The sequence below is a fragment of the Camelina sativa genome, chromosome 17, assembly GCF_000633955.1.
Source record: "Camelina sativa cultivar DH55 chromosome 17, Cs, whole genome shotgun sequence".
NCBI lineage: Eukaryota > Viridiplantae > Streptophyta > Magnoliopsida > Brassicales > Brassicaceae > Camelina > Camelina sativa.
The window spans coordinates 8268156-8295455 of NC_025701.1; the positions used below are offsets into that span (position 1 = coordinate 8268156).

Consider the following 27300-nt stretch of genomic DNA (forward strand, 5'->3'; position numbering starts at 1 on the left):
AGTATCTGTGTCGTCCTTTGGAACCAAATCAGTAAAGGGTAAACTTACTAACTCTGTATCACCACACAACAGTAAGTAACCATTAACGCCCAACCTAGTGGAAACAAAAAGAAGAAAGTTTCAAACTTTATTTCTTCCCTTAATCAAAAAAAAGAGAATAAGAAAAGAAAAGAGAAGAAACGAAACGGAAGAGAATCTGAGAAAATATACTATATTGTAAAGGGATGGGGAGAAGAAAAGGCTAGATTTGGTATACGATGGTTTTATTTAAAAGCCAAAAGAAGAAGAAGAATCAAATGTAATAAAATCCCCAAAAAAAAAAAAATTTCAAAACCCGTAATTATGGTCCTTGGAAAAGGAGAGTAAAAAAGTTTTGATCTTATTATGATGGACCTTTCATCTCGAGCCTATCATCATAAGCAGTAGCAGCGCCATTAGTGCTTTTTTTTTTTATGATTTGCTCATCTGTCATCTCTCTCTGACTCTCTCTCTTTCCCACCTTTCGCTCCTTTTACATTCATTACAGATTCCAAAATCTCTCTCTCTTCTTACCTGTCTCCCCCTTGAGAAATTGCGTAACTGATACTGATGGGTTTTTAATGGCTGTTCTTTTTGACAGAGGGAGATGAAGAGAGAGAGAGAGGTTATGATGGGTTTTTAATTCTCTTGCTTCTTTCTCCATTACTCTGCCCAACAAAGTACTACTACTACTCTCCCTCTCCCCTCTCTCTCTCTCTCTCTCTCTCTCTCTCTAATGCTCTCATACCAAAACCTTTCTTTTTAGAGATGTCTCCGGTGATATTAGTTCCGGTTTATTAAAATGTAGCCGGCGTGTTTTAAAATTCACCTGAGGTTTTTAAAAAACCGGCAACTTTATTTATCCACGAGTGAACTTCTTTTTTTTTTAATCAAGGCTGTCATGTAATGACAAAATTTGACTTTTTTATCTCTGGGTTTTTTTGCTGACTTCATCTTCTCTCCTCTTTTTCTTCCTTTGCTTTATTAAATTAAATACCGATTTTTGCTAATAATACACATATTGGAAATGTCCTTACATCTTCTTTTATGCGAATCACCCACAAACTTGCATAGTTTAGGGAAAAGTATATACAATTGGGGGTCATCATCATTCTATGAAATTTATACTTAGTTGTTGAGCGTATGATAAAAGAGAAAAAAAAAAAAAAATTTGTTTGCTAAATACTCTCATTTAATGCGTGAAGTTGTACTCATCTTTTACTACTTATAAAATAAAAAAAAAAAATGGTTTTTTATATATAGTACTACTATGAAATATCCATATTTATCGCATCTCGTTTCCTCAGGAACATCAAACACTCGCTATGTGCGAATTAATGACTACTCCAAGACATGATATTAACGTGTGACAGTATGTTATCCGTATCTTTCTCATCTAATGCTCTTGTTTGAGCTGTAACAAATTTTAATTGCACATATTGATTTCTCTCAATAATCTGCAGCTGCCCTTCAAACAGTTTAAACACTTATGACCTCTCTCTCTTCAATATATATGTACCCTCTTTTTTAGTATTCTTTAAGATACCAAACCAAGATTCCTACTTACTTCTAATGTCAAACAACTAGCAAATGTTATATAAAATGCTTGTTAAAGCATAATAAACTCAAGTGAGGACGGGACTTACACATCTTCTTTCTCTAAGTGAATTCCTGAAGCTAACTGATCAACAGATGGATCTTCATTTCTTTCATTCGCTCCAATCCGTTTGTTGTTGTTCCTCTCTCCGCTTGCGTTTATTTGTTGTTGACGCTTCGTACCAATCTCCTACTCTCAAGGCATTGGACATACACATCACTGCTTCTTCGATTGCTTCTCTTTCCTCTGGATGTAGATCCTCTAATGATAACGTTGAGGCCACCTCGTCAAATTGTAGTATAGCAGCTTGCTACAAAAGGCCACAGAAATCGTATTAACAAGCAATTTCGAGGTGACTATGCATAAAATAAATAACGAAGAAGAAGAAGAAGATGCATTTACCACATTCATTATATCAGCTTCGAGACTTGTATCTCTGTGAAGCTTCGGGACTGTGATGCTATTGAACCACTGCATATATTCACTTTCATCACCGTTTCCTCCTTCATTCTCCACAATGTTTTCCCTTCGTCTCATCCATTCTTCGTCTGCTGTGTTCATATCTTCCACTAAGTCTTCGTCATGGTGTTTCTCGTTTCTTCTGGGAGGAACTTCTCCCGGGATTACTTGGCACAGACCAAACTGCTTCATGCATCGATCTGGGAAGTGCCATTCTACTACTTTTGGACCAATCAACTTTGTTCTGGACCTTCCAAGTAGTAGATTATCTTTGAAACTTTGTGGCACAATGTCAAGATCTCCTTCAAAGGGGCACCAACTAACCTATAAGAGATTTCAGTGGTAACAAAATATCATAATGGATTCAAAACAAAGAAATCTAAAAAGAAAACAATCATTCAACTCTTACATTTGATGGATCCAGATCATCAAGTGCCTTGCGATACTTAAACAAGTCATTCTTCGATCGACTCTGTTGCCTTCCTTTCCACAAAAGTGCCAGTGGAAATTGCCGGGTGGTTCTCTTTGGCCGATCAATATTAAGATGGAAGTAACTCCAACACTGACAATAGTAACACAACTGAATAAGAACTTCTCGTAAAAAAGTAACAACAAGAGAAGATGATATTCTTAAGACAAATGAAAACAAACCTGTAAGAGTGTCAAGCAGCCACCAATGATACTCTGAGACCGTTGAGAGGCATTACCAATTTGTCTATATAAGAAAGCAAGCGCTGCAGCACCCCAAGCGTATTCTCCAGCTTTCTCAAAATCCTCAAAGAGAATAAGGTAATCAACAGAGATCTTACTGGGATCTGTAGTTGCAAAAATGGTACTCCCAACAAGGTATATAAGAAAAGCACGACTGTGATACTCAATCTCTTTCGTTGTAGCTCCCTTTGGACACTCTGCAAAATTCTCCTTCAACCATTTCGCAGTGACTCGATTACCACTCAATTCACTTTTTGGTAGTTTCCCCAAAAGCCTGAGGCATACTTGAGAAGGGTCCTCATCTTTTTCTTTAACACCAACGACAGGTTTGCCATCAACAGCAAGACCGAGGATCAACGACACCTCATCGAGAGTGATAGTCATTTCGCCACAAGGGAAGTGAAACGTGTTGGTTTCTCTACGCCATCTCTCGACAAGGGCAGAGATAAGTGAATTGTTTAAGCTAATAGATCCTATTAGGCGAAACCAACCGAAACCAGCTTTGTCCACCAATTCTATCTGCTCCTTATTGAGCTTCCAGTGATGAAGCAATGAGGTCCGTTCCTGGCATCTAAGCACACCTCTCTCCTGTAAAGACAAAAACACTTATCCCAAGTTGTTCGATTTAAGACGAAGATAATCCAGGTGGAGTGAAACTGTGATTACTAACTTACCTGTCCGGTCAGAATAGCAGAGGAGACGTGCTTATCTTGCTCGTAAAGGACGGGCATGGTCAGTATCTGATAATGGAAATCAAAATTAGGGTTTCTGTGTGAAACGCGATCAATTAGACAGGATGATTCGGGTCCTGTTTTATCTAAACAATGCAATAACTTTCTTCAGGTTCCTGATCTACTCTAAGACTTTACGAGACTACAATGGGGATGAATCTAACTGAAATTTCAAGGAGCAGTACAATTACGATTAGAAAGGGGGAACAATTTTAGGGGTTCTATCAATCTCTTAACTTTGAAACTGGGACAAACCAGTGGGACGAACAACATGTCTCTACTCAACAGAAACAAAAGCTTACGAATTTGGAAACGAAAACAGAGGAGGGAAGAAGATCGCAGAAGGTGGTTGCTTCGGAGAAATTTGAGAACAAACGCGGGGCAGAGTCGACTGAAGAATTATCCTCTTTTGGTAAAAAAAACAAAAAAAAAAAAAAAACTCAAAAAGATAAATCCTCAGTAACATTATACACATGAAATAATCATTAAATATAATTTTATTTTCTCCATACAATATGTTTTAAACTTTTAATTAATTTTTTCATTTTTGCTCAAAGTTCATTAATTGTGGTTAAATCCTTTTATCCTATAAATCACAAGATCATATTCTAGCATTTTGCCACATGTAATTCAAAAAATAATTATTCATAAATTCAAAATTAAGAAAAATTAAACAAAATAATATTCTATCAACAAAATTAAGTTGATATCGTATCTCAACTTCCCCATTTCACGAGTCCATGATCCTCCATCTTCTCTCACCCACGATCTCTTTTCAAGAAATCTTTGTCTCCATATATGTTCGACATCGTTGCGTCTGAGTTGGTGGTGTAAGAAAAGTATCCTGCCCCATTTTAGATTTTTCTAGGTTCACAAAAACTTTCAGATTTTCCTCCTCTTTTATCTTTTTTGAATCATTTGACCTCATCGTTGTATTTATTCTCATCTAACTTGAGTCGTTTTAAGTCTTCTTAATTTTGTTTAGATATCTCAGAGGAGCAAAATGGATTCAAGGATCCTCCATGGAAAATGGGATGGTACGTAATTTTGGGTGACTGGGATTTCGAATTCTCACTTATAATTGCAAATTATATGTCTTAGTTTTTGAAAAGTTTGATTTGCATTCTTTTACTCTTTCTATAAATCAACAGTTTATGTTTTCATTATTTTTTACTGGTTTAACCGTGTGTTTGGCGGCTACTGTGCATCGTTCAAGGAGTTGCAAGAGTGAAATTGACCTTTTTTATTGCGCTCTACATCTTGGATTTGTAAGGACACACATGAAGACGTACGCAGCATATGTAAAGAACAAGATAAATTCAAAGATGGAGAAATGGATCATTAGAGAGGTTGAGGAAACAATATAAAGCAATAAAGGTACTGATATATTATCGTGAAATGCACTTGCAAAAAGTTTACTCTATTTTGTACACTAATTTACCAAAGATTCTAAAGGGATTGATTTTTTACTTTGCAGAAATAGTATGACTTGAAGTAGGAGAATCATTCAGAAGGGAATTCAGGTACAGAAGTTGAAATCAGATCATATGTTGAATCAACCGCAATATAACGGTGTTGAGATGGAGTAGTTGTAGATTTATTTCGTCATACGATCCCTATATATCTCCTATTTTTGTTTTTACTTTATTATAGTTGTGGAAGATTCTGTATCGAAAATCATATAGCTGTAGATTTATCTTCCATTGATCTGAAAATTATACATAGTTCCTCTAGAATTCCATTGCCAATTTTTGTTTGCTCTGTTTCTGTTTATCTGACTGTTTTTCTTTGAAACTCTATCTATTTGATCTTGATATTAAAGTGTTATGGTACTCTAATTAACTGTCTTGATAAACTGAATCAAAGTTAGAGTGGTGACATGCATTATGAATAAGAGGAAAGAGAGAAGGAAACACAATGAAACACGTATTGTTCTTTGGATCCTTGAATTGTAAACACATATTCTTGCATTATTTTCTAACTAATTTATTTATTTTGGTGTTAACAGATATTCCAATAAGCAGCAACACAATTTCAAAGTTGTAGTCATTCAGTAGACACCAATAACGATACATTCTCTCACCATAGACTCCCAAGTCGTGCTTCATCATCTAATTCACCAAACGCATTTGAGCAGTTCTGATTTCTGAAGGTAACAAATATTTTAGTTTAGACTCCCAACTTTATATGAAACTAAATTTTCTTACCTTTTACAGAATACGTATGACCAATTGACCATGGTGATGCAACAAATATATATATATATATATATATATATGAGTATTGCAATGCTTTCATGTGGTATGATGAACGTGTTGGCAAAAGATGCAGATGACCACATCTGATAAAACTTAACGAAGCTTACTCTGCTACTTTATCGCTTCCGTTTTCAATCAGTGACTTCAAACTCCCTCTCATCTCACAGTATCGATAATTCATCCCTATGTCTTTTGTTTGCATGTAATCTTTATAGTATCTGATAAAGAGTTATGAAAGATACGATACATGTTCTCTTACATTGTATTCTCCAATTATTTTAAAATGTTCAGATTATAGATTATAGCAAAAGAAAATTTAGTTTCTATCAAAAGTTTATAATTTGATAGATAAAATGGACTTTCAACTATTATAAATTAATTATAAATTATATGTAAAGATAATAACAATATTTTTTTCTTTTATTTGATGTAAATACAGCAAAACAAAGCCCGAGCGTACGCACGGGCTGTAATACTAGTAATAAATAAATTAGGTGTTTTAAATGTAATAATGAAAATTCAGTGATTCACATTACAGTTTCTATAAATAACATACTTTTTCTTTTCGTTCTATAAAGATCACACTTATTTTAATAACCGCTAAAACTTTAAGCCTAAAAGTAAAAACGGAGACCGAACAGGTGCGTTGGTCCTGTTGCTGTCTGAAAGAATATACCATCTCCTCTAGGTTCTGCTTTACTCCAGAATTTTATATGATTCTTCAAGCTTCAAGTTAAAAGCCTTGTCTTACCAGCAACTTTCATCACCAAGAACATATATATATATATATATATATATATACCCAATTTGATAAGTTTTTTTTATATCAAATTGGGTTTTGAAATTACTATCAATATTGGAAATGGAAAAAAATTTTACTTTATTGAAAAAATATACTAACATACAAAGATCTCTCTCATGTAAACTGATCCAAACCCAATTTGACAAGTTTTTTTGTTGTCCTTATCTCACACACAACAGAGATCAGATCATCGTAATTTTGCAGGCAGCCATTGGAAACCACTTGATTTTTTTTGGCTCTATAAGGTTTACACATCTCTATTCCTCGATTGCTCTCGTAAACTTGGTTTGAAGCACTTTGCACATCTTCAGACTACGAAGCTTCAACGAGAGGAAGTTGATATTCATCTGGTTTCAATGCCAATGCGAAATCAGGAAGTGTCGGTGCTGTCTCCATGATTCTGTTAATCAGAGAGCATTTTTACAGATTAATATTAAAATCCTGAGCTTTATATGTTATTGCAAAAGTAAGAAAGACAGATTTAAACTCACTTTTCATAAGAGTATAGATCACGGTTTATCCTGACTTTACTTGAAGTGTCTTTCGGGATTTTCTCGGTTAGATACTTCATCGTTCCAAAAAGCGGCGGTGTTCTGCAAAACAACCGCTAAACTGTCACCCCATGAGCTCAATATAATTCCGACCAAAAGAGATAGAAATTACCTTGAAGTAGGTGAAGAGGCGTTGAATGCTTCGGATGCTTTCTTACTTTCTTTGAAACATTCATCTGCGGCTTGCAAAGCAGCAACTGCCATGCCATGTGATTTCTCTGTGTTTCCTTCATCAAGAATCAAACCGTGATAGTAGTAAGCCGCAGCCTGATCCAAAAGATTCCAGAAGATGAAACGAGACATTAGATAAATGGACCTTAATCGCCTATTCTTGTAAAAGCCTCATGGTTCTCAGAATGTAATGATAAGCAAGAACCGAAGTTTTGTGTCTTCTAAAGACAGAGACACAAAGACTTTACAAGGAAGGGCCATAGCACAGGACAATAACTGAAAAGAGCCAGACAAGTTTACATATGAAAGGAGTAACAGAGCAAGAAAGAAAGAAAGAATCAAACAATACCTTAGCTTCAACATACTTCCACTTAACAAAGAGTCCATGCTTTTCTCCCCAACCATTTGCTAATGGAAGATTCATTAGATTATCTTGTGCCTGTTTCAGCGCACAACGACAAGGAAAAGGAAGAATTTTAATGTACAGTTTTAGATGTTTCCAAGATATGTGGGGGGCAGTCAATAGACGATGCCTCAATGACAACAAAGTTGGATAAGAGTAAGGGAATTTACTTGCTGCCAATATTTCACCATTTCACATGAAAGTCTTCGTTTCACTGCAAGAGTGGCCTTCGAGCTATCAATCGCCATGCCAAGTTGGATATCAACACCCTATAATCAGCAACATGAAAGATGTTAGATCCTAAAATTTAGAAAAAGAAACCACATGAGCTACGGTTATATGCCATGGGATAGCTTAATCATATCCATTAAAAGAGAGGTGCTACCTGGCCAAGTGCCTGCAAGCAAAGGGCCCGTAGAACTCCTTCCCCTAAGTCAACCGGTAAAATTCTCCTGTAAGAAAACGAAAACAAGGACAACGATTGTGCCATTAGAATCAACTGAGAATTATCCAAATGTAGAGTAAAATGACATTGGAACTTTTTTTCATCTACAAACCTTTGTTCAGCAGAAAACTGAGGAAGAACATTCTTAACAGCACAATCAAGATATCCAGCTGCTTTTAAGAAGATATCAATCGAAGCTCGTCTGTTTTCTATAACGGAAAAAAAAAAAAAAAAAACACTGTTCAGTCCGAGGTTCGTAACCATCACATTTCATTAACCACTAAGAAACGGAAAATCATCAAATAAAAAAAACGTCCTAAGACAAAACATAACAGAATGTATGTAAACCCCCCTCAGGCAACTGAAGATAGATAAACTATCAGAGAAGCCTAACCTTCTGATACTTTTGGATGGTTGTGACCATCACTAGAACCTCTAGGAAGAAGCAGTAAATTGGCTTGAGACATTTGTAGCATTGCCATTAGATGCAAAACGGATAAAACCTCATACCAAACGTTTGACATCTCTGTTTCCTGGTTAAAAGTAAACATTGTAAGAGTCTGTTACATTATGATGACACTTGAAGAAAAACTGCTTTGGTAGTAACCGCACCTCTTCCTCATCCTCCTGATTTACCCAATTGAATGGTACTTTAAACTGTAGATGGCTACCTGAAGAACATTACAAATACAGCAGGGTCAAGTATAAATCTCTGAAACCAAACAGATCTATTTCTTATAAACACATAAGAGTATATATTACCATCTTTACTTAATCCCAAGAGAACAGGTAGATAGTCTACCAAAGCTTGATGGAGATCCGAGAGCGTTGAACCTCCATAGCCAAAAAAAACAATAGTCATGAAGAGTTCAAAACAGTAAACAGTAGAAAGCAGACAAATATCAAAAACACAAAAAGATGTTCAGAAACATATATATAAATACCATGTTGTGTTTTTCTCCTAGTTCTTGTTATAGTAGGTCCTTCTTGATTAGCCATCACTACTATACGTGTTCTTAAAGCCGTCAAGCGTTCCAATAGAGCCTTGGGTAACTGATCGCCAATGGACTGCAAAAAATCCACAGCTCTCGGTATCCTTAAACCAGGTACATATACTGAAACCTCACCGATGCTTGTTGGCTTTCTTCTGTTCCCACCAGTTTCTTTCGGCGTTGATGCAAAGCATCCCATTTCTTACAAAGCTTAAGAAATCTACAAACACAAACAAAATCTACAAGTGTAAGTGCCAAATTTTGATAAAAGATTTCACAATGAATCTTGTGAGAAACAATCTGTGATCAAGAAAGCTAGAAGAAAAGAGGAGAATGATTCCAAAAAAAAAAAAAAAAAAAAAAAGAACATGCAATAAGCAGAGGAGGTTGATAAAAATTAATGTCTAACCGAAAAAAAAAAAAAACAGGTCAAGTCTTTCCTCTCCTCCACTAGATATTCATAAGGATAAAGTAAAAAACCAGGTTCACGAGCCATCTGCCATGGACTAAACCATCTTCATAATTCAACGTGACTATCTAATCTACACGAATCTTTACAACAATCAAACTTTAAGACCAAGCTCCAAGCAGAAACAAACAAGTAAATAATATGACAACCGTTTGATAAATAAACAAGTAAAAGAAGAAGGTTGTTGATTTTTCCAACCTTGACACTTATCAGATAAATAGGCTTATATAAGCTATATCTAATCAAACTCGATTGATTGATTACTGCAAGAACAGGGGAAAAAAGACTCAATTGGCAAAATAAAATAAAAAAAATAAAACCTTTGGGAGGAAATCACGGAGAAAGCATGAAACTTTGCAATTCGTATAATATTTTTCTCCACTATGAAACGTTTATAACCCAATACGAGGAAATTACAAAGGGCAAGTTGAGTTAAAAAGGGAAGATTTTGAGTAAAGGCTCAATATGCAAAAAATGTAAGGAGGTGGAAGAGTAATGGAAAGGGATGCTTTAACTTGCCCTAACCAAAACAATAAAATCTCTGACAAAAATGGTAAAAACCTTAAGCAAACATTCTCCCCACAGAAAAAGGAAAAGAGTAGACAGACTTACCAAAAATCTTGACGGAGCCAGCACCAACTAGACCAGCTCACAAAAAAAACCCTTAATTCAGCATTTAATCGTTCAGAATTGTGTCGGTGAAATACGAAATTGACAATGAATCTGACCCAAAAACAAAGAGAGTATATAACAACTAGAGAGATTCTTACCAAAGATTTGAAACCGCTCTTTTTTATATTGGGAGAGAGAGAGAGAGAAGAGATTAGTTTTCAGAATCGCATGAGTTTTGCTGTTTCCCCGTTGAAGAGGTCAGAAGCGAATGGTTCTTTAAATGAATTGATACAGAGAAAGAAAGAGAGATGAATCCCCCCAGATGAAGATGAAGACGAAGAAGAAAGAGGACTTGTTTTTTTTGTTTAACAAAGGGACCGATAAAATTTTCAACGCGACTAAGAAAAAAAATAAAGCTTTGGCTACTACTTCACTAGTACAGCTAAACTAGTAACTACCAAAAAAGAAAAATTCATTAGACCATCATAAGTTAGTTAACCACATTGCTTAACTATACTGTGTGAAAAAGCTAGTTTTTATATATGAATCATTGATGCAACGAAAGTAACTGATTTTTCCTAGGTGTTTAAGATAATGACTATGTTTAGACTGATATTAAACTACAACTCCATATCTTAAAGCAAACTATTCAATAATATAATTTACATATATATTAGAATGTAAGTGATCTTATCCTCTATGAAAAATTGAAAATACTAATGCCTAGTGGGGATGACTAGTGTTTTAATGATATAAAACTTTGGACTTATTGGCACCATTAGCTGTCCATCGGCCTCATTCTAAAGATATATATATAATTGTAGATTTGCTCTCCAAGACAGCTTTTATTCTGTTTGTTACATTACCAATATATATAGGTACATCTCTATCTCAAATACGATTCTCTTGCCGTATTTTCAAAGCCATTTTATGTTATATTATATACTTAATAAGTACGTTTTAATATTATTACTTAGATATTTTGAGTTTACAATCAACTATATCGGAAAATAGAATAATACAACTCAATGTCTCATGATCATAAAAATTGTTTAACAGACGAATCTTTTCTAAAATTATTTGACATTTTCTTAGCATTCATTTCATTGCATTCCGCAATCATCCATATTTAAACGTGCAGCTTAAAACACACAAAATATCTTTAAAAACGTCGCGGTTAACTTCATATTGTCAAATACGGGATTTGAATATTAATATTAATATTGATGCTTATTGTAAGATTGCGAGACCACAGCAAACTAAAAGACAATCGTCATTAAAAAAAAAACTTTTAAAGATTTTTGTTGGTGTTACAAATAGAATAATAATTAATGACGGACAAAAATCGTCACCGGCCTAATTTACGTTTACAAGGTGCATAAGAACTCCACGTCCGTTCACACTTGTTTGTCTATGTCCCCATAACCAAGTCTAATAAGGCCCCATGGCTGGGTTGGGCAGCTCAAAGGCAATGCTATATACAAGGAAAATGCCGGTTATGTCATATTCCACGTGGCGGCCACGTTGGGCACGTGACGTTACCGTTTTGGGGAGGGCTCAGCACAAAAGTACTAAATTAAAATTATTGTGTGTGGGGACTAGAGGACAGGTGTCAAAGGTTTGGAAACATCGTGGCTGTCTTTCACGGTCGCCGTCGGGGGACAGTCGGAAAAGCTTTTATAAGGCTGGCAAGGTGGTTGGTGACGACACGTGTCCCTCAATCATTTTCGTTGTGTTGAAGATATCTTCTCCTTTCTCTTCTTTTTCGTTTTCGTTTAGGACTCTTTCCTTTTATAGAACAGTCTTTTTTTTTTTGTTCTGGTGATTTATATATCACTAGATTACTAAATCAGTGTTATTATTGCTATGTTGAATTATTACTTTACCTAATCAACTGGTAACTTGACAAGCTTTTAAATAGACTTTTGCGATGGTGGGTTTTTTATTTGTCAAAGATAAACTGAAAGGTGAACAAAAAAAAAGAAATTGAAATACAAAGAGAAAAATAAAACTACCTCGTTTGAATTAAAGCTAAAAAATATACATCATACGGGTCGTTTAGGTGAAAGCTACAAATCATACACAACGTCATATTGAGTGAAAAGTAAAAAAATGACAATACGCGCCGGATTACATGGCAACATTCACTAAAATACATCGTCGTTTCATCTCCCGAGCATAGTTGTCAAAGTTAGTACGTGGCCATATATGGCCAGAGCATCTGTGGATTTTTCCTCTTGGGATCCCATAAATTAAGGGAATTGCAAAATTGATGCAACTTTGGTTATATCCGTATTCTTTATGTGTTTATGCTATCTTTTGTTTTATTTTTATTTTTGACTAGGTAGTGAAGTGTTAACTTTTTTTGTAATTATAGCCTCAACGCATTTCATTTCTTAATGATATTTACAAGTTCATAAGAAAAAAAAAAATTAAGGGAATTTGTTGGAAATCTGGATTTTGATGCTGAGATGGCTGATCTGTTTTTTCGGCTCTAGCATCTTTTAAAATTCCTTGTCAATTCCACCGGAACCGTCCTGAGTTATTGTTTAATCTTAGGAGAAAGGGTTCTCACTGGTAATGTTTTTTTTTTTAAAAATGATTTTGATGAGTGAAACATGGGCTAAGTTCTTAAATCTTACAGCGGATATGAGCTTTCTTTTATGCATACATTGAGATGATTAATGTACACACTTTTTTTTGTATCAAAAGATGATCATTGATATACACTATATTACTAGCTAACACCAATTAAGTTCAAGAACATATATACAGTTTAGGATTTTGATTGAAATGCTTTCTTTAACAAGACCTATAGAGACCAATTTTGGCGTAATATTCAAGCTCCGGTTTCTCATTAACCAATTTGTTGATAGACCTAGACCGGCCCGTTTTATGTAATCAGGATCCCGTTTGCCTGTGTCACTGTGTGTACATTTTACTGTGTAGTGGTATTAGAAGAAATGTTTTTATTTGTGATAGATCGTATTTGACTCCTTCCCAACTAACTCTGCCTATTTTCCTACTAAACTTCACCAGTAAAACACACGTGCAAATGAGTTCTAAAACAGATTGTTTATAGCTTACCTAGGATTGAATTGTTTAGTTGATTGGATTATAAGCTATATCTCCGATCAATCTTTAATAAGATTCTATGAACTGTTTTGCAAGCAATCCCAAGGAAAATCAAAGTACAACATATATATCACCTTTTCAGGTTTTTAACTTTATTCCGTCATGTTTCTATTTATATTTTCTTAAGCTTTTTTAGGATATGTTAGAAATGTGAAAATACACAAAATGTTCAAAAAAGAAGCCGGTAATTAGTGCCAAATTTTATTAAAATAAAATTTGTTAAAGGACTGAGAGTCTGTGAGAGAGTTCAAAAGCTAACTAATTAAACGTCGTAGGCAAGACAAGAGAGAATAAGATGTGTGCTTAGAGACCAAATGTTAGAGCAAATAAGATGTCAAATTCATTTTTATGAAGTACAAAGCCACTAATTAATATATCATTCAGTTAACCAATTAATTAATAAAGACACAGAGTCGTTTTAGGGTTTCCACGTTGGTCCGATTTAAGGAAAAGAAACATTTGGTTAGGTCTGAAAGGTTAACAAAACATATCCAAAGATACTTTAATTAATTTAAGTTCTACTTATACGTGACCTGCAATTAAATCACAGGTCCACAACATCTTTACCAAACTCTCTCCTTCCCCTCTAGTTTTTATTTTCTTTAGAAATTATATTGATATTTTCGAAGTTATGAAAGCATCTAATAACTTGTGATAACTGATAATAGTCGATTAGTTATACCAAAAGGCAATACGGTTGAAATTTAGTCATCAAGTTTGATCCCACAAACCCTGGAATAACAACCGTTATATACATTCTCCCGTATTTTGGACCAAACGATGTCTCCTTAATTACTTTTACTTTTGATTTAAATTGGAAAATATTTCTACATATGTAATGTACCTAGATTGTTAATTAAGATTTTGATTGTTTTTTAAATTGGTGTTTTCATATAGGAAATCAATAACACATTTATAAGTGTTTTTATCATCCTTAATTTAAAATAAAACAATATATGTTGCGTATATGATTTTCATAAAAATTATACGTATTCAGTACCATAACATAACATATAAATGCACACACAAAAAAAAAATGCAACCACAGTTTTAACTTTTAATGTTTGCAATCTAATTGTACATTCGTTGAGTCATAGATTGTATAGTCCCTTTCACCTTGAGTCATATTCTAGAAGTTGATTAGATATAAAGCATGAATATATCTGACTTTAAAAATCGCATACATATATATAATATGTAGCTTGCAGAAGAGTATACGAACGTAGATGAAGTATTGGTGGCTGAAGTAGAGGGTTTAGGTTAGAAAGAAAAAAAAAAATGAGTAGACGTTGAAAGTTTAACGAAAATTCACCCCACCAAGCAATCTCTCCCCTCCTGTGTAATCTCCTTTTTCTCTTTTCAATATTCATCAAAGTTAACAATTAATATAAAATTCCCACATAAACAGAAATAATGTTTAAAAATAATAAATATTGTAGATGGGAGAAATAAAGAAAAAAGGTAGATTACTTAAAAGGAGTGTGTTTGGTTAGGGAAGACGTTGGCATCAATCGCCGGTGAAAACTTCCCTCCAAACTCTCTCCCTCGCTCTCTCTAACGAATCTTATAATATTCATTACTTTCAATTCTTTTATATATAATATCTAAATATATATATGGTGCTGTTGGCTCTTCAGCTTTCTTCTTGTTCCTACATACCCATCTTCCCTCACCTACATCAAACCTAGGGTTCTTTCTTGCATCAACATATATAGATTTATATATAGGTTTTGATTTACATAAGATATATCACAGAGAGATCGGACGGAGAGGAATTGAAGAATGATGTGCAGTCGTGGCCATTGGAGACCTGCGGAAGATGAGAAGCTAAGAGAACTCGTCGAACAGTTTGGTCCTCATAATTGGAACGCCATAGCTCAGAAGCTTTCTGGTCGATCTGGTAAAAAACTATCTTTATAATTAAATTCATTTCTTTAAATTTCGTCATAATTAAGCATAAACTAGGGTTTAATATATCAATACTATATATATGTTGGTTTGGTTTTTCAGGTAAGAGTTGTAGATTGAGATGGTTTAATCAATTGGATCCTAGAATTAACCGAAACCCTTTCACGGAGGAAGAAGAAGAAAGGCTTCTAGCGTCTCACCGGATCCATGGGAACAGATGGTCCGTGATCGCTAGATTTTTTCCCGGTCGAACCGATAACGCAGTTAAAAACCATTGGCACGTCATCATGGCTCGTCGTGGCCGAGAACGGTCTAAGCTGCGTCCACGTGGCCTTGGCCATGATGGCACGGCGGCTGCTACTGGGACGATGGGTAATTATAACGACTTCGATAAGGAGAGAAGATTGGCAACCACGGCCGCTATCAATTTTCCTTATCAGTTCTCTCATATTAGTCACTTTCAAGTTCTCAAAGAGTTCTTGACCGGAAAGATCGGGTTCCAGAATAGTACTACTCCAATAAAAGAAGGTAATTAGATAAAATATGGCTTAAGTATTTGTGTGTTTTATGTAGCTAATATAGTTGCACAAACATAAACGTGTGTAGTATAGGTATATCTTGAGTGAATACGTATAGGCAATATATAAGTGTCAAACTCATAACCAATTAACCATTAGATAACACGTACGTACATTCGTCTTTTTAAATGTGCAACTACTGGTGCAATTCGTATACAACTTGATATATATATAAAAGATCGGAATACAACTTTAAAAGATGATGGATCATTTATTTTTGATGATTTGCTGTAAAACAATCTATTTATTTTTGATGATAAAAATTGTGAAGAATCTTTTAATAGTTTGAAACGATCATAATATTCATAGTTACATGCAGCATATGCATGTACAATTGCTTGTAGATACGATTATATAATTGTAAAACCTCTAAAAACTAACTTTTGGACATGGATTATTTGGCCAGGAGCAATAGACCAAACTAAACGGCCGATGGAGTTCTACAATTTTCTCCCAGTAAACACGGATTTGAAGAAACCCGAAGTGATAGACAATTCAAGAAAAGACGAAGAAGAATATTTTGATCAAAACAACCCAATTCGTAACGAGAATTGTGTTCCCTTCTTCGACTTTTTGTCTGTTGAAAACTCTGCCTCTCAGGGTTTATGTTAATTAGTCCGTACCACACGTACTATAAGGTGGATCATATGTTAATTAAATGTAGAAATTACTAATCTGTTGTTACTTGTTAGAGCTCTTGTTTGAGCCAAATGTGAAAATTAATTAAGACAGCCAACATTTCCTTGAATACCAAATCTTTTTATTTTGTTTTGAACAAATTCCTTGTAGACCAAGGTTGTACTCTTATCAAGTCTAATTTTCTAGATTTATTTTAACGATGTTTAATCAGACTATGGTATTAAGGTCTAAATTGCGAGATCTGTATGTACTTAAAAACAAAACAAAATACGCTGTCCTGATTAATTTAAATATTATCGTAATCGAAGGTTTTATTCTAAACCAAAATCTTAAAATAAAATTGTGGAATTCGCAATAGTCGGATATAATTTTTGTGTTGTTGTGGTCTTATGTAAGATATCAAATGTTAAAGAGGTTTACTTATCAACCAAAGAAAATATGTCACGAGTGCTGATTGCTGAACTATATTTGCATCGCCAAATGATCCTTAATACGCGTATAGTTTCATGCAGACTATTTTGACTCGTATAGCTTGCGATGATTAACCTTTTTATCTTCTTTGGTAGATGTCTAAAAAAACGAAAAACTTTTTAACTAGTGGTTTTTACGAGCCTTTTAACTTTTTACAATAAAGTCTAGTTTAGTTTCTTTAAATGTGAAGAATAATAATAAGTTAATAACGGAAAGACGAAATTGAGGTTGGAGTATAGATATGATTAAGTTGGGAGTAGTTATCAGCCACCAAGAAATACAATCCAAAGTAGCAAATCTACCTTTGTCTTAAGAAAACACGAATAAAATAGTTCGTTTTATTTAGGTGGAGATGAAGAACACACATCTTGACACGACTTATAACCATACTTCTTGTTTCGAAATAAAATTTATTTATATAATTTGAGCATCTACTATATTTTATTCCAATTTGAAAGACTCATGATACGTCACTATGACTTCTAGGGTTTCCTCGTTGAGTTAGATATGTATGTCACCCTGATATTGTTTAAGACAATACGAAAGAACAACCCAAAAAGATAAGTAACTATATATTTTTATCATGGAAGATAATTATACGAAACGTTGATCATCTGTATAAAAATGTTGAATTAATCAAATTTGGATAAGATTAAGACACCCACTAGAACAAAAATGTACAAGTTTCTGATTCGATGTGTATATTATCTCACTAACTAAATCACTTCATATGAAAATCAATGAAGCGGGTCGTTGAATTATTTTCAGCGGTGACTGGTTGATAAATTGTTCAAAATGTTTGAAATTTATCAGATATAGATATGATTAAAGATGAAAATAATGACAGACTTTACAGATCATACGGGAGTCAATAAAGTGCGAATAGATACTTATATCATCTTTCAGAAAACTCAGACGCAAGTTTCTGAAAAAAAATCAATTATGAGACTACTTCATTCGTTGGCTTTGAAATAATTAAGCTTGAGTTCTAGCTAAGAAAACAATGAATATATACACAGCACAGGTAATTAACAAATAGCAAAATTACTTGAGAAAGACTAATTGATTAGATAACACTGAAATAAAACTATATATGTGTTGGTTCAACGAAAAAGACCATTATAAAATAAATATCAATCAAATTTTGAGAAGCTCGATGGTCATAGTCTCTTAGGGAAACATAGGAATCATGAAACAAAAGTGTGACCCTCTAACCTGTCCGGTTGTAGCCTTTTCGTGTGTGCAATTGTATGGTGCAGGCCACTGGAATTTTCTTTTCATTGCATGAGAAACTATTTATAACACTAGTTTACTTTTGTTTTAATTTCCGTTCAAGTCTAATATATAACTATTTTATGAAGTCTTGTTGAGTATATTCATCATAGATGACTAAAATTATAACAAAAATCCATAAAAGTTTTAAACTAGGCCAAAAAAAGTTTTACTAAAAAAATCCATGTCCTTACAATATATAAAACCATCGGGTCTCAGAGAAAGTTGGCGGTCTTGAGCTTGAATTCATCCAACAGAGCCTCAATGCTCATCACTTCGTCTCTAAGCCAAACAGTCACCTGAAGAAGAAGAAAAAAAAAAATATGTCTGAGAGAGGCTTGATGCTCAGACACATATTGGAATAGGCATAAACATAACATGACTCTAACCTGTCCCCTTCTAGCGTCTTCTTCACCCACGACCAGTATGTAGTTGTACCGTGCAACTTGGGCTTCTTTCACCTACATATATATACAACAAAAATCATCATTCAAAATGTATACGGGAAATAAATATCCATATTCTACAAATTAAATATTTCACCAAAACCCACACATATCTAACAAACGAGACTATTTTATGTCTAAAAGAAAGTCAAATAAATGTTCCAGAAAATTCAAATATTTGAAACACAAAATAACAAGATGGATCAATGAAGTTGTTTGCCTATTGCATGACACACTGGTTCCAGTCAAAAGGCACAATAGTTTCTTGCAACCACCAATCGAAAATACCAGAACATAAACCTCAATCAGTTGTGCTAAGGGACCTTGTAACAGTTACCTTCTCGCTGACGTTTCGATCTGTCGTGTCAGCATCAACATAGTAGCCAGCTTTGTGAATTTGATCTCTCACCTGTAAATTGAATAGATTATTAGACTCTGCAAGTAATTAAGCTTGTAAAGAGTACTCAGTCACGAATGTGAAACCTTGTCTGCGTAGGAACGATCATCCTTTGACGAAGAGCAAACTATGGCCTGGCGAGGACTTAGCCAGAAGGGCCATTTTCCTTTGCACTGTTCCAACAATATGGAAAACATACGCTCAACAGAGCCCAACACCGCTCTATGTATCAGCACAGGTTGCTCGCTCTTCGTTTCATCCTCAGCTGAGGATGAATATTCCAATGTGAAGGATTCAGGAAGTTGAAAATCAAGCTGTTATCAGGCAACAACAGAAACAAAACATACTAAATAACATACCAAGAGAAATGCAACGGGAAAAAGATAGAAAAGAAACTTAACAGAGTACTTTGGGAGCCTAACCTGTAAAGTAGCACACTGGAAATTCCTTTTCATTGCATCAGACAATGTTATGTCTATCTTTGGACCATAAATTTCACCGTCTCCTTTGTTTATCTGCAGAGAACATCATACTTTAGAACGAATGCATACTCTTGTGAGTAGAAGTGAGTATTTAAGAAGCATGATCACTAAATAGTCTACATACAAGAAACGGTTTTCCAAAATCTTTCAGCGCTTTTTCAAGTGCTACTTCAGCTTTGTCCCATTTTTCCAAATCTCCAATGTACTTCTTTGGCCGCTGAAATTGAAAATAACATGAAAACAATAAGATAAAGGATCCTATCACGCAAACTGTATCAGATTTTGTAGAAGAAATCTGCAAATATATCCTACCGTTGAAAGCTTTAGCTCATAGGTAAATCCAAATATTGTGTAAACATAGTCAACAAAATCCAATATACCCTTCACTTCTTCTTCAACCTGAAAATATACAGAATACGTATAAACAAGAAACTAAGATGATAAGGAACTTCAACGTTGCCAGATAAGAAAACAAATATCACAAACCTGCGTCGCTCTACAGAATACGTGTGCATCATCCTGAAAAAGAAATATGCGAATGTCAAACAAATATGCAACATGAAAAGGAGCAAAGAGCAAGTTGACAAGTAGGCTCTTAATGTTACTGCTAGAGTGCAGGAACTTTTTCTGTTCTACTAGTACTAAGCTCTGCTTTTACGTTAAAGCCCACTGTTCAAGAATTTTGGTGCTCTTTTCAACACGTAATGAACTTACTCTAGCAAAAACCTTAAAGCTGTACTAGTTCGCCTCTTATATAAAGTAATCAAAATTTGAAGTTCTTGAAACAAAAGGTACCTGTTGGAACCGGCGGACACGGGTCAACCCACTAAGAGCTATACTTTCCTCATTTCGATGTAACGCACCAAAGTCAGCCAGTCTAATGGGTAGTTCTACATATATACCATACCATAAAAAATGGTGTCAGCAAAGATAGACTTTACAATTATATGAGTAATTAAGATTGGTAAAGAAAAACATTAATTCTCCATAGTGTCTCTGCCCAAAAAGTCACAACTATAATTAATGAGATCAAACTGTACTAAAAAGAAACAGAGCCCCTAACCTTTATATGACCAAAATCTGTGTTGGAACATCAAGCAGTGACCATGGCAATTCATAGGTTTGAGCCCGAATTTTTGCTTGTTAATCTGCGCAAGGAAGAATAGAGAAAATCATTTCACTTCACATGTTATTATGTTAAAAACCTAGACCTTACAGTTGAGCTAGCTAGTTGCTAAAGTAACAGAGTCAAGAAGACTATTGAGCTTTTGCATGCACTCTTACATCGAACGTGAACATGTTTTCCTTGTCGTTTTCAGCAAGTCCTGATGTTTCCCAGAGTTTCATGTTGTACACATTTGGTGATATGACCTGCCAAATCCAATGTTAGTTATAAAATTTAGCAACCCCTCTCCCCCCAGCACATACTCGTCAAGTGTGTTAAATAGTGAAAATGAGAAAGAAACCTCAGTGTAACCCCTTTTACAATATTCTGCCTTGATGAATTTCACCAACTTGTCATATACGCGAGCGCCAAGTGGGAGGAAGAAAAAACTTCCAGTACTGAATGTATATAATCAGTTTCGTCAAATATAAATAAAGAGGAACTAAACAAGCACGAAATTGTATATAAATTAGAACTGACAAGAACGAACCTGAATGGGTGAGAAAAGAAAAGCTCCTGTGAAATAAGAAAGTCCTGCAGATACAGATAATTAAAACAATGCAAAGTTATATGTTTATGAAGATTTTTAAAATGTTCTTTTAACAAGTATATATAGCTAGTACCTTGAGTTGCTCATCATCAGGATAAGATATCCCATACACTCTCTCCAAGCTTTTTCTTTTTTTTTTCAGGTAAAAGGTTATCTCTCTCCAAGCTGTCTGATAAGAGAGCACATGTGAGAGGCACATGTTAATTAAGAGTAAAGAGAGGAAAAATATAGGATCATCCTGCGTGATCACATTGGTGTTGTTTGTTAGATCAGAGTTGCGTCTCTGTTCTTAGGTGATGAGATTGGAGAACTGTAACTCCAAGCTTATCAATTAGGGTTTGAGATTGTATTGTGGATTGAGAAGAGATAAGAGAGAAGAGTTCTTACCTTCAATCTTAACACTTTCCCAGTATCTGTGACCTTTCCGGTAAGCTGGTGACGCCTGAGATAAATAGAAGAACATGCGTTAAACTTGGAAAGCATAAGAAAACAGACTAGAGTTTGTAATGTTGTAGATAGAGTTGGAGAATGTTCACCTTCAAACACTTGAAAGCTTTCACAAGGGAAGTATTTGGTATATGTGGTCCAGGACACAAATCAACCAAAGGGCCACATCTGTAGACTGTAAATTTTTCTTTCTTAGCCAAGTCGCCATTGATGATTTTAACCTATATATGATAATTAATTCACACAGCAGAAGTATGAGTCCAATATATAAAGGTTGAATGATTTTTTGTATATATCAATTGTCTTAAAATTAACCCACCTTAAACTTATTATCAGAGAACATCTTAAGTGCCTGATCCTTGGTCACTTCAATCCTTTCAAATGGTTGTCTTTCCTGCCATCAATGTAAGAAGATATATATTACTTGGCAAACATATTACAACATCTTATACTACTGCAAGGAAGATCTTACTGATCAAATATAAGACTATAGAAGAAGCAATACCCGAACAGCTTTGGCAACACGTGCTTCGATGTTGCCAAAAACACGTGCTTCGATGTTTAGAAAACCACTGTCGTTTGAGCCCTGATTTCTAAGATACAAAGCATCGTAATAGAAACCCTGCAATAACAAGCCACTACTAAACATCAGAGAGAGCCTCACATTACATATGAAATAACAATAACCAAACAATATGGATTCCGAGCAAAAGAAACAGAGGAAAAAAAAAAAAACAGAACAAAACAAAACAGTGACTCCTCTTAATTACCTCATGTCTAGTTTCGCAGGGACCGAGGCAAAGCTTGCACCCAAACTCCTGCTTGAGAGCCTGGCCGAGAAGGTGAGCACTAGAATGCCAGAAAGTATCACGGCCTTGGTCGCTGTCAAATCGGAAAATCTCGAGGGAACAATCACCTTCAAGGGGTCTATTCATGTCCCACAGGACACGATTAACCGAGGAAACGAGGGCAGATTCTGCCAAAACCCTAGAAATCTGCCCTGCGATGTCCATGGGAGTGGTCTCCCATCTGTTACCTTCTTTCACGATACCGTCTGGGAGAAGAGTAATCCTATTAATTTGACCACACAAAAACCCCAGGAATTAAGAAATGGCAAAAACCCTAGCTTTTGGCAAAATATATTAGCGCACCGTACCCCTAGTCTATTTTATTATGAGCAATTAATCAACATCCTAAGATTACTTACTTGATCGGATCGTGTGGAAGAGATTGAAGCTGCTCGGCTTGGATTTGCTCGAAGAGCCTGATACGTTTGGAGATGACTGATGAGAGATAAGTCTCATCCTTGGGAGGAAGATGATTCTCCATTGATAGAGGAGTTAAGCAGAGTACGAAAGGGCGGGAGAAACTGTAGGAAGTAGAAGAAATTGAAGAAGATGACGTTGAGAACAGAGGACAAGTAGATGATCCCAAGCGGGCCAAACCCTCACAACTTTTCCTCTATTTCTTTTTTGTTGTTTTTACATAAAATTCATTTTCGTATTTTAGTGGGTTTCTTCTATATATATATATATTCGTTTATTTGCAATTTGGATTTCTTTCCTTTTATTCTTTTCCGCGTGAGTTTCTTTTGTTAAATTTGACACTTTTAATTTTTGTTGCATTCTCTTGTTTTATTGATTTGTTTTCCAACATTTTTAGATGATTTTTTTTCAAACCATATCTAACCATAACTCCCAATAATATTATCCAAGGTAAGCATAAAATTATTTATATATAAAAATTTGAAGGATTAAAACTCTTATTTGTAATCAAAATCAAATCTACATAAGGCAAAAGGTGGTGTTTCAGTAAAGATAATTAAACATCAGTTTTTATATCTAAGATATATCATATATGTAGTATGTACATAGTCATACCGTATAGTATACAATATTATATAGTTTATGAGATCATGTATCCTAAATCTAATAGGAAAAGTGATGGCGAGAATGCTTAGTCACACATGTTAAGTATAATATTATGTTTTCAACTACACGAAATATATGTATTGCATAGCCATATACATGACTTATATGAAATTATGTGGTCAACACTATAGATATATAATCCGGTACACTGACCGAATGATTTCGGCAAAGACCGACATTGACCAGCATTGACCAATATTTTAATTTTTTCTATTAAAAAACAAAATAATTAATTATTATATTAAATAACCCGTAAAAGTAGGATACGATTCTCTCTCACGAGCGACTCTCCCAAAGCGCCTCTTTAATAAGAAATCTCCACTTTTTTTTTCTCCGGCCTGCGCTGGTTTTCTGGCGTAAAACATATGCTTTAGATCGTAGATCTTTTCTCTTTTCTCTTAGATCGTGGTTCAGTAGTTGCATGGATAAGAATTGTCAAGTGAGAGTTGAGAAGAGTCACTGGTGATTTTTTTTAATATTTTTCACAAATAATCTTATTTTCTTAAATTTCTGATAAAATATTATATTTATTTAGATTTTTTTGAACTTATGTGCGATGTGCCATTAGATTTACATCAAGTTTTTCGGGTTATTTATAATTGGAATATTATTTTCTTCTAATTGTAAATTTTATCATCTCTGCAATCATATCCGTACTTCATTTTCTCCCATCATTAATGAGTAAAATGGTTAGATAGAAGATATAACAAAAAAAATTTCATTATTATTATTTCTTTTAAGTTTTTTTACAAAAAAAAAAAAATCCAACCGCAATCGTCAGCTTTGGAATTCAGTGGTTTGATGCAGTTGGGAGTGATTAGGAGCGATTAGAAGCGGTTTGTGTGATTGGTTCCAATCGCTAGTAACCACTACCACCCGCAAATACAGCATTTGCGAGAGGTAGCGGGAGAACCAGTCAAAACTTTAGTAGAAAACTAGAAACCCATTAACTCTAATTGAATGTGTGAACACGTCAAAACCAAGGCTACGCGTCAAGGCGGACTGTACACACGTTTTTACTCGGAAGAGCACCGCATATTGGGATTCGACCCAATAAGTGGCCGTCACAAGCTACTGGCTTTAAGAGTGGATAGTAAAACGGCCTTGGGGACTATCAGGTCCGCACTGTTGAACGCGTCGCGATCACATAAATTATTAACTTTGAAAACCAATGTTTATATAAAAACATAATATTGAATACGCTATTAAATCATTTACCAACTGAAAAAACTTAAGAAAATTACATTAATTTCTTATTTTGATTATCTTATTTTTCTTATATTATGTTAATCACTAATTTTAACACATTAAACCTTTTATACTTTAATCACTTTTTTGTATAAATTTCTTTTACTATATGATTATAATAAATAATAATTGCTGTTAAATTGTAAATATTTTCCTTATTAATTTTACATATTTTTCTTATTAATTGCACATATTTTTCTATATAATAGATTACTTTTGGTTTTATATACTTTTAAAAAATATTAATTATTATCTTTTTATTTTTTAAATTTTTAATTTTTCCTATAATTATTAAATAAAATTTCTTTTCACACATATCAAAATATTATTAAATATACTTGACACATGTGGGGATTATATAAATTACTAAATTTGAAAACTAAACTTTATATATATATATATAATCGCGACAAATAAGCTTTATATATATATATATATATATATATATATAATGAGTATATATATATATACTCATTACTCAGCATACCGAAATCATTTATTATTATTTGTTTTTTTTGTTTGATGTTGTAAATTACTCAGCGTTACCAAATTATGATTTTTATTTTTATTTTGAAGTTGTTGATAAACAAAAATAAAAACAAGAGCTGTACGCAACATAATTTAAGTATCTGGAAGAAATCCTATATTAATCGTTCATTCCGTTTTTATTTTTATTTTTAAAGTTTAATAAAAATAACAACAGCTCGTTATTACTTTGGTGATTCTTTTGGAGTTGTATTCTTCAAATTTGAATAATGGAAATAAATAAACATCATTATGTTGAACAGGAAAATAACAACAAAAAGCTGTAGAATAATCAACAGCTAACAATAAACTCAGTCGAAACCTTTTTTTCCTTCTTTTAAAATGGATTCTTCTAAATTGAATAACACTAACTTTCGATAGAATTATATAATAACCAAACTGAATAACATAAGAATTCAAAATAATTTAATAACATGATTAAAAATATTCAATCCAATAACACATGAATTTAAAAGAATTCATAGAGTATACATATAAAACAAATAACACTGAAAACTTCAATTCTTTCAAACTCAATTAAATTTGAAATAAAGCTAAGCTAATGCAATAAAATATCTCTTTCGTTTTGGATTAATTGACTTACTACCTAAACTTTCCCCAAAAAGGCATGTACATTATTTACTATTCTTTCTTCCTTTTGACACTCAACAAATATTTTTTTTGTAGAGAATACACTCAACAAAATTAAAACTGTCATTAATTGACTACGTATTTAAACAGTAAACACCGCGTATTTTTGTTTTAGAAAGTGTAAAAGACAAAAAGAAACACAAAAAAAGAGAACCGAACATCAAACTACTACGTGCAATATTTTTAGGGGTGTATTCAGCTTGACATTTCAAGTGATTTGTATAAAATTTATAAATTTTATATTATTCAATCATGAATTTAAAAAAGTCTCCTGAAATCCATTGTTATTGAACTGATAATTTAATAATCTACTTTAAAATCCACTGTTATTCAAAACAGTTGGTGGATTTGAATTTTAATAAGTTTTTGCAGGATTTGAGAGGATTTATTTAGTTAAAAATACAGAAATCCAAATCTCATGGTTTTAGGTGAGATTTGAAAGAATTTTGCCCTAAACCATATCAACTTTCCTAAAATCTATCAAAATTCCAAATTTCCAAAATACCATAAAATTCTCCAAAATCATGGTTTCAATATCGCTAAAACACAACACCCGCGTCGAGAGTCTTGCTCTTTGCTAGCTTAAGGTTGTTTGGCTATAAATCAAGGAACGTCTGTTAGGAAAACAATCAGGACACACGATAAAATAAAAAATAAAAAACAATACTACAAAGTTTAATTTTTCTCTCCCTCTAAACATGTCGAAACAAATTTCCATCATATGCCACGACCAGTACCCCGCCAAAACCTACAAGGTGGACTAAATGATAATAGTAGAATATACTCCGAATGTTGGTATGCGTTAAGTTATCTGTGTAGTTATATTAAATCTTATTCAAACGAGTTTTACATGAGATCAAAGTATTGACTATTCAAGATTTGCAACATCTAAGATATAATATAAGAATCTTCTTTTACATAAGAACCTTTTCGACTTAACATCTTGAATATCGATCGGGTAATTAAGTTGCTGAGATTTTTGGCAATGTAGGGAGAAAACCATTATTACTTGCCATTGGTTTTGCCTAGAGACGTGAAGTTCAATCTGCAAATTAATAATCCGACAAAACAAAACGCAAACAATTTTTGTCAAAATCCGAAATGCAGATTTAGAACAGCGAGGGTGCAAAGATGACGAAACGAACATACTATAATATATTTTTATTATGGAAGATAATTATACGAAACGTTGGTCATTTGTATAAAGATGTTGAATTACTCAAATTTGAATAAGAT

The 27300-nt window shown here is 33.8% G+C and overlaps 4 protein-coding genes and 1 long non-coding RNA gene across 14 annotated transcripts; 2 read left to right on the top strand and 3 right to left on the bottom strand.

Annotated features, from left to right (window-relative positions):
- Window positions 5-3944, bottom strand: LOC104756125 (serine/threonine-protein phosphatase 7 long form homolog). Of its 3 annotated transcripts, XR_002036317.1 has the most exons (7): window positions 3754-3944; window positions 3460-3525; window positions 2726-3373; window positions 2484-2636; window positions 2018-2398; window positions 1665-1925; window positions 5-94 (listed from the first exon to the last, which is right to left on the bottom strand). XR_002036317.1 is itself a non-coding variant. In XM_010478653.2 (6 exons), the coding sequence occupies exons 2-6, from the start codon at window positions 3514-3516 to the stop codon at window positions 1728-1730; spliced, it is 1437 nt and encodes a 478-aa protein (XP_010476955.1). In that variant the 5' UTR covers window positions 3517-3525; window positions 3819-3944; the 3' UTR covers window positions 1589-1727. The 3 variants fall into 3 exon arrangements, 2 of the variants coding, with proteins under 2 accessions (XP_010476955.1, XP_019095071.1); XM_010478653.2 differs by lacking the exon at window positions 5-94 and having other exon boundaries at window positions 1589-1925; window positions 3819-3944; XM_019239526.1 differs by lacking the exon at window positions 5-94 and having other exon boundaries at window positions 1589-1925.
- Window positions 4191-6052, top strand: LOC104756127. Of its 5 annotated transcripts, none has more exons than XR_762276.2 (6): window positions 4191-4346; window positions 4483-4553; window positions 4790-4893; window positions 4994-5039; window positions 5525-5668; window positions 5733-6052. It is a non-coding gene; the product is annotated as an uncharacterized LOC104756127 (long non-coding RNA). The 5 variants fall into 5 exon arrangements; XR_762278.2 differs by having other exon boundaries at window positions 4502-4553; window positions 4733-4893; XR_762279.2 differs by having other exon boundaries at window positions 4192-4346; window positions 4502-4553.
- On the bottom strand, window positions 6631-10775 carry LOC104756129. Of its 4 annotated transcripts, none has more exons than XM_019239531.1 (13): window positions 10378-10774; window positions 10220-10246; window positions 9091-9358; window positions 8909-8980; window positions 8759-8817; window positions 8541-8679; window positions 8259-8355; window positions 8087-8153; window positions 7872-7970; window positions 7648-7737; window positions 7240-7394; window positions 7068-7169; window positions 6631-6976 (listed from the first exon to the last, which is right to left on the bottom strand). In XM_019239531.1, the coding sequence occupies exons 3-13, from the start codon at window positions 9335-9337 to the stop codon at window positions 6889-6891; spliced, it is 1215 nt and encodes a 404-aa protein (XP_019095076.1). In that variant the 5' UTR covers window positions 9338-9358; window positions 10220-10246; window positions 10378-10774; the 3' UTR covers window positions 6631-6888. The 4 variants fall into 4 exon arrangements, with proteins under 4 accessions (XP_019095076.1, XP_010476957.2, XP_019095077.1 ...); XM_010478655.2 differs by having other exon boundaries at window positions 10220-10270; window positions 10378-10773; XM_019239532.1 differs by lacking the exon at window positions 10220-10246 and having other exon boundaries at window positions 10378-10775.
- Window positions 14869-16605, top strand: LOC104756130 (transcriptional activator Myb-like). Its single transcript, XM_010478657.2, has 3 exons — window positions 14869-15254; window positions 15365-15790; window positions 16247-16605. The coding sequence occupies exons 1-3, from the start codon at window positions 15137-15139 to the stop codon at window positions 16450-16452; spliced, it is 750 nt and encodes a 249-aa protein (XP_010476959.1). The 5' UTR covers window positions 14869-15136; the 3' UTR covers window positions 16453-16605.
- Window positions 18390-23162, bottom strand: LOC104759277 (threonine--tRNA ligase, mitochondrial 1-like). The gene is made up of 20 exons (XM_019239521.1): window positions 22917-23162; window positions 22486-22780; window positions 22215-22250; window positions 22029-22103; window positions 21799-21930; window positions 21676-21704; window positions 21336-21396; window positions 21203-21246; window positions 21014-21110; window positions 20832-20918; window positions 20611-20695; window positions 20343-20437; window positions 20034-20066; window positions 19860-19946; window positions 19672-19764; window positions 19488-19580; window positions 19152-19379; window positions 19006-19077; window positions 18612-18683; window positions 18390-18521 (listed from the first exon to the last, which is right to left on the bottom strand). The coding sequence occupies exons 1-20, from the start codon at window positions 23036-23038 to the stop codon at window positions 18438-18440; spliced, it is 1920 nt and encodes a 639-aa protein (XP_019095066.1). The 5' UTR covers window positions 23039-23162; the 3' UTR covers window positions 18390-18437.

Bases quoted from the DNA above. Each gene is read 5' to 3' on its own strand.
- LOC104756125 (XM_019239526.1), bottom strand. From the start codon at position 3,789: ATGTTGTTCGTCCCACTGGTTTGTCCCAGTTTCAAA. The intron at 3,374-3,459 runs GTAAGTTAGTAA...TTGTCTTTACAG, and splicing joins CTGCTATTCTGACCGGACAG to GAGAGAGGTGTGCTTAGATG. The intron at 1,926-2,017 runs GTAAATGCATCT...GGCCTTTTGTAG, and splicing joins AAGCTGATATAATGAATGTG to CAAGCTGCTATACTACAATT.
- LOC104756129 (XM_019239532.1), bottom strand. From the start codon at position 9,337: ATGGGATGCTTTGCATCAACGCCGAAAGAAACTGGTGGGAACAGAAGA. The intron at 8,981-9,090 runs GTATTTATATAT...TTGGCTATGGAG, and splicing joins TAGGAGAAAAACACAACATG to GTTCAACGCTCTCGGATCTC. The intron at 7,395-7,647 runs GTATTGTTTGAT...CTTTTGGATCAG, and splicing joins GGAAGTATGTTGAAGCTAAG to GCTGCGGCTTACTACTATCA.
- LOC104756130 (XM_010478657.2), top strand. From the start codon at position 15,137: ATGATGTGCAGTCGTGGCCATTGGAGACCTGCGGAAGATGAGAAGCTA. The intron at 15,255-15,364 runs GTAAAAAACTAT...TTGGTTTTTCAG, and splicing joins GAAGCTTTCTGGTCGATCTG to GTAAGAGTTGTAGATTGAGA. The intron at 15,791-16,246 runs GTAATTAGATAA...TTATTTGGCCAG, and splicing joins TACTACTCCAATAAAAGAAG to GAGCAATAGACCAAACTAAA.
- LOC104759277 (XM_019239521.1), bottom strand. From the start codon at position 23,038: ATGGAGAATCATCTTCCTCCCAAGGATGAGACTTATCTCTCATCAGTC. The intron at 21,247-21,335 runs GTACTAGCTATA...CTGTATCTGCAG, and splicing joins CTGATGATGAGCAACTCAAG to GACTTTCTTATTTCACAGGA. The intron at 18,522-18,611 runs GTTAGAGTCATG...CTTCTTCTTCAG, and splicing joins AAGACGCTAGAAGGGGACAG to GTGACTGTTTGGCTTAGAGA.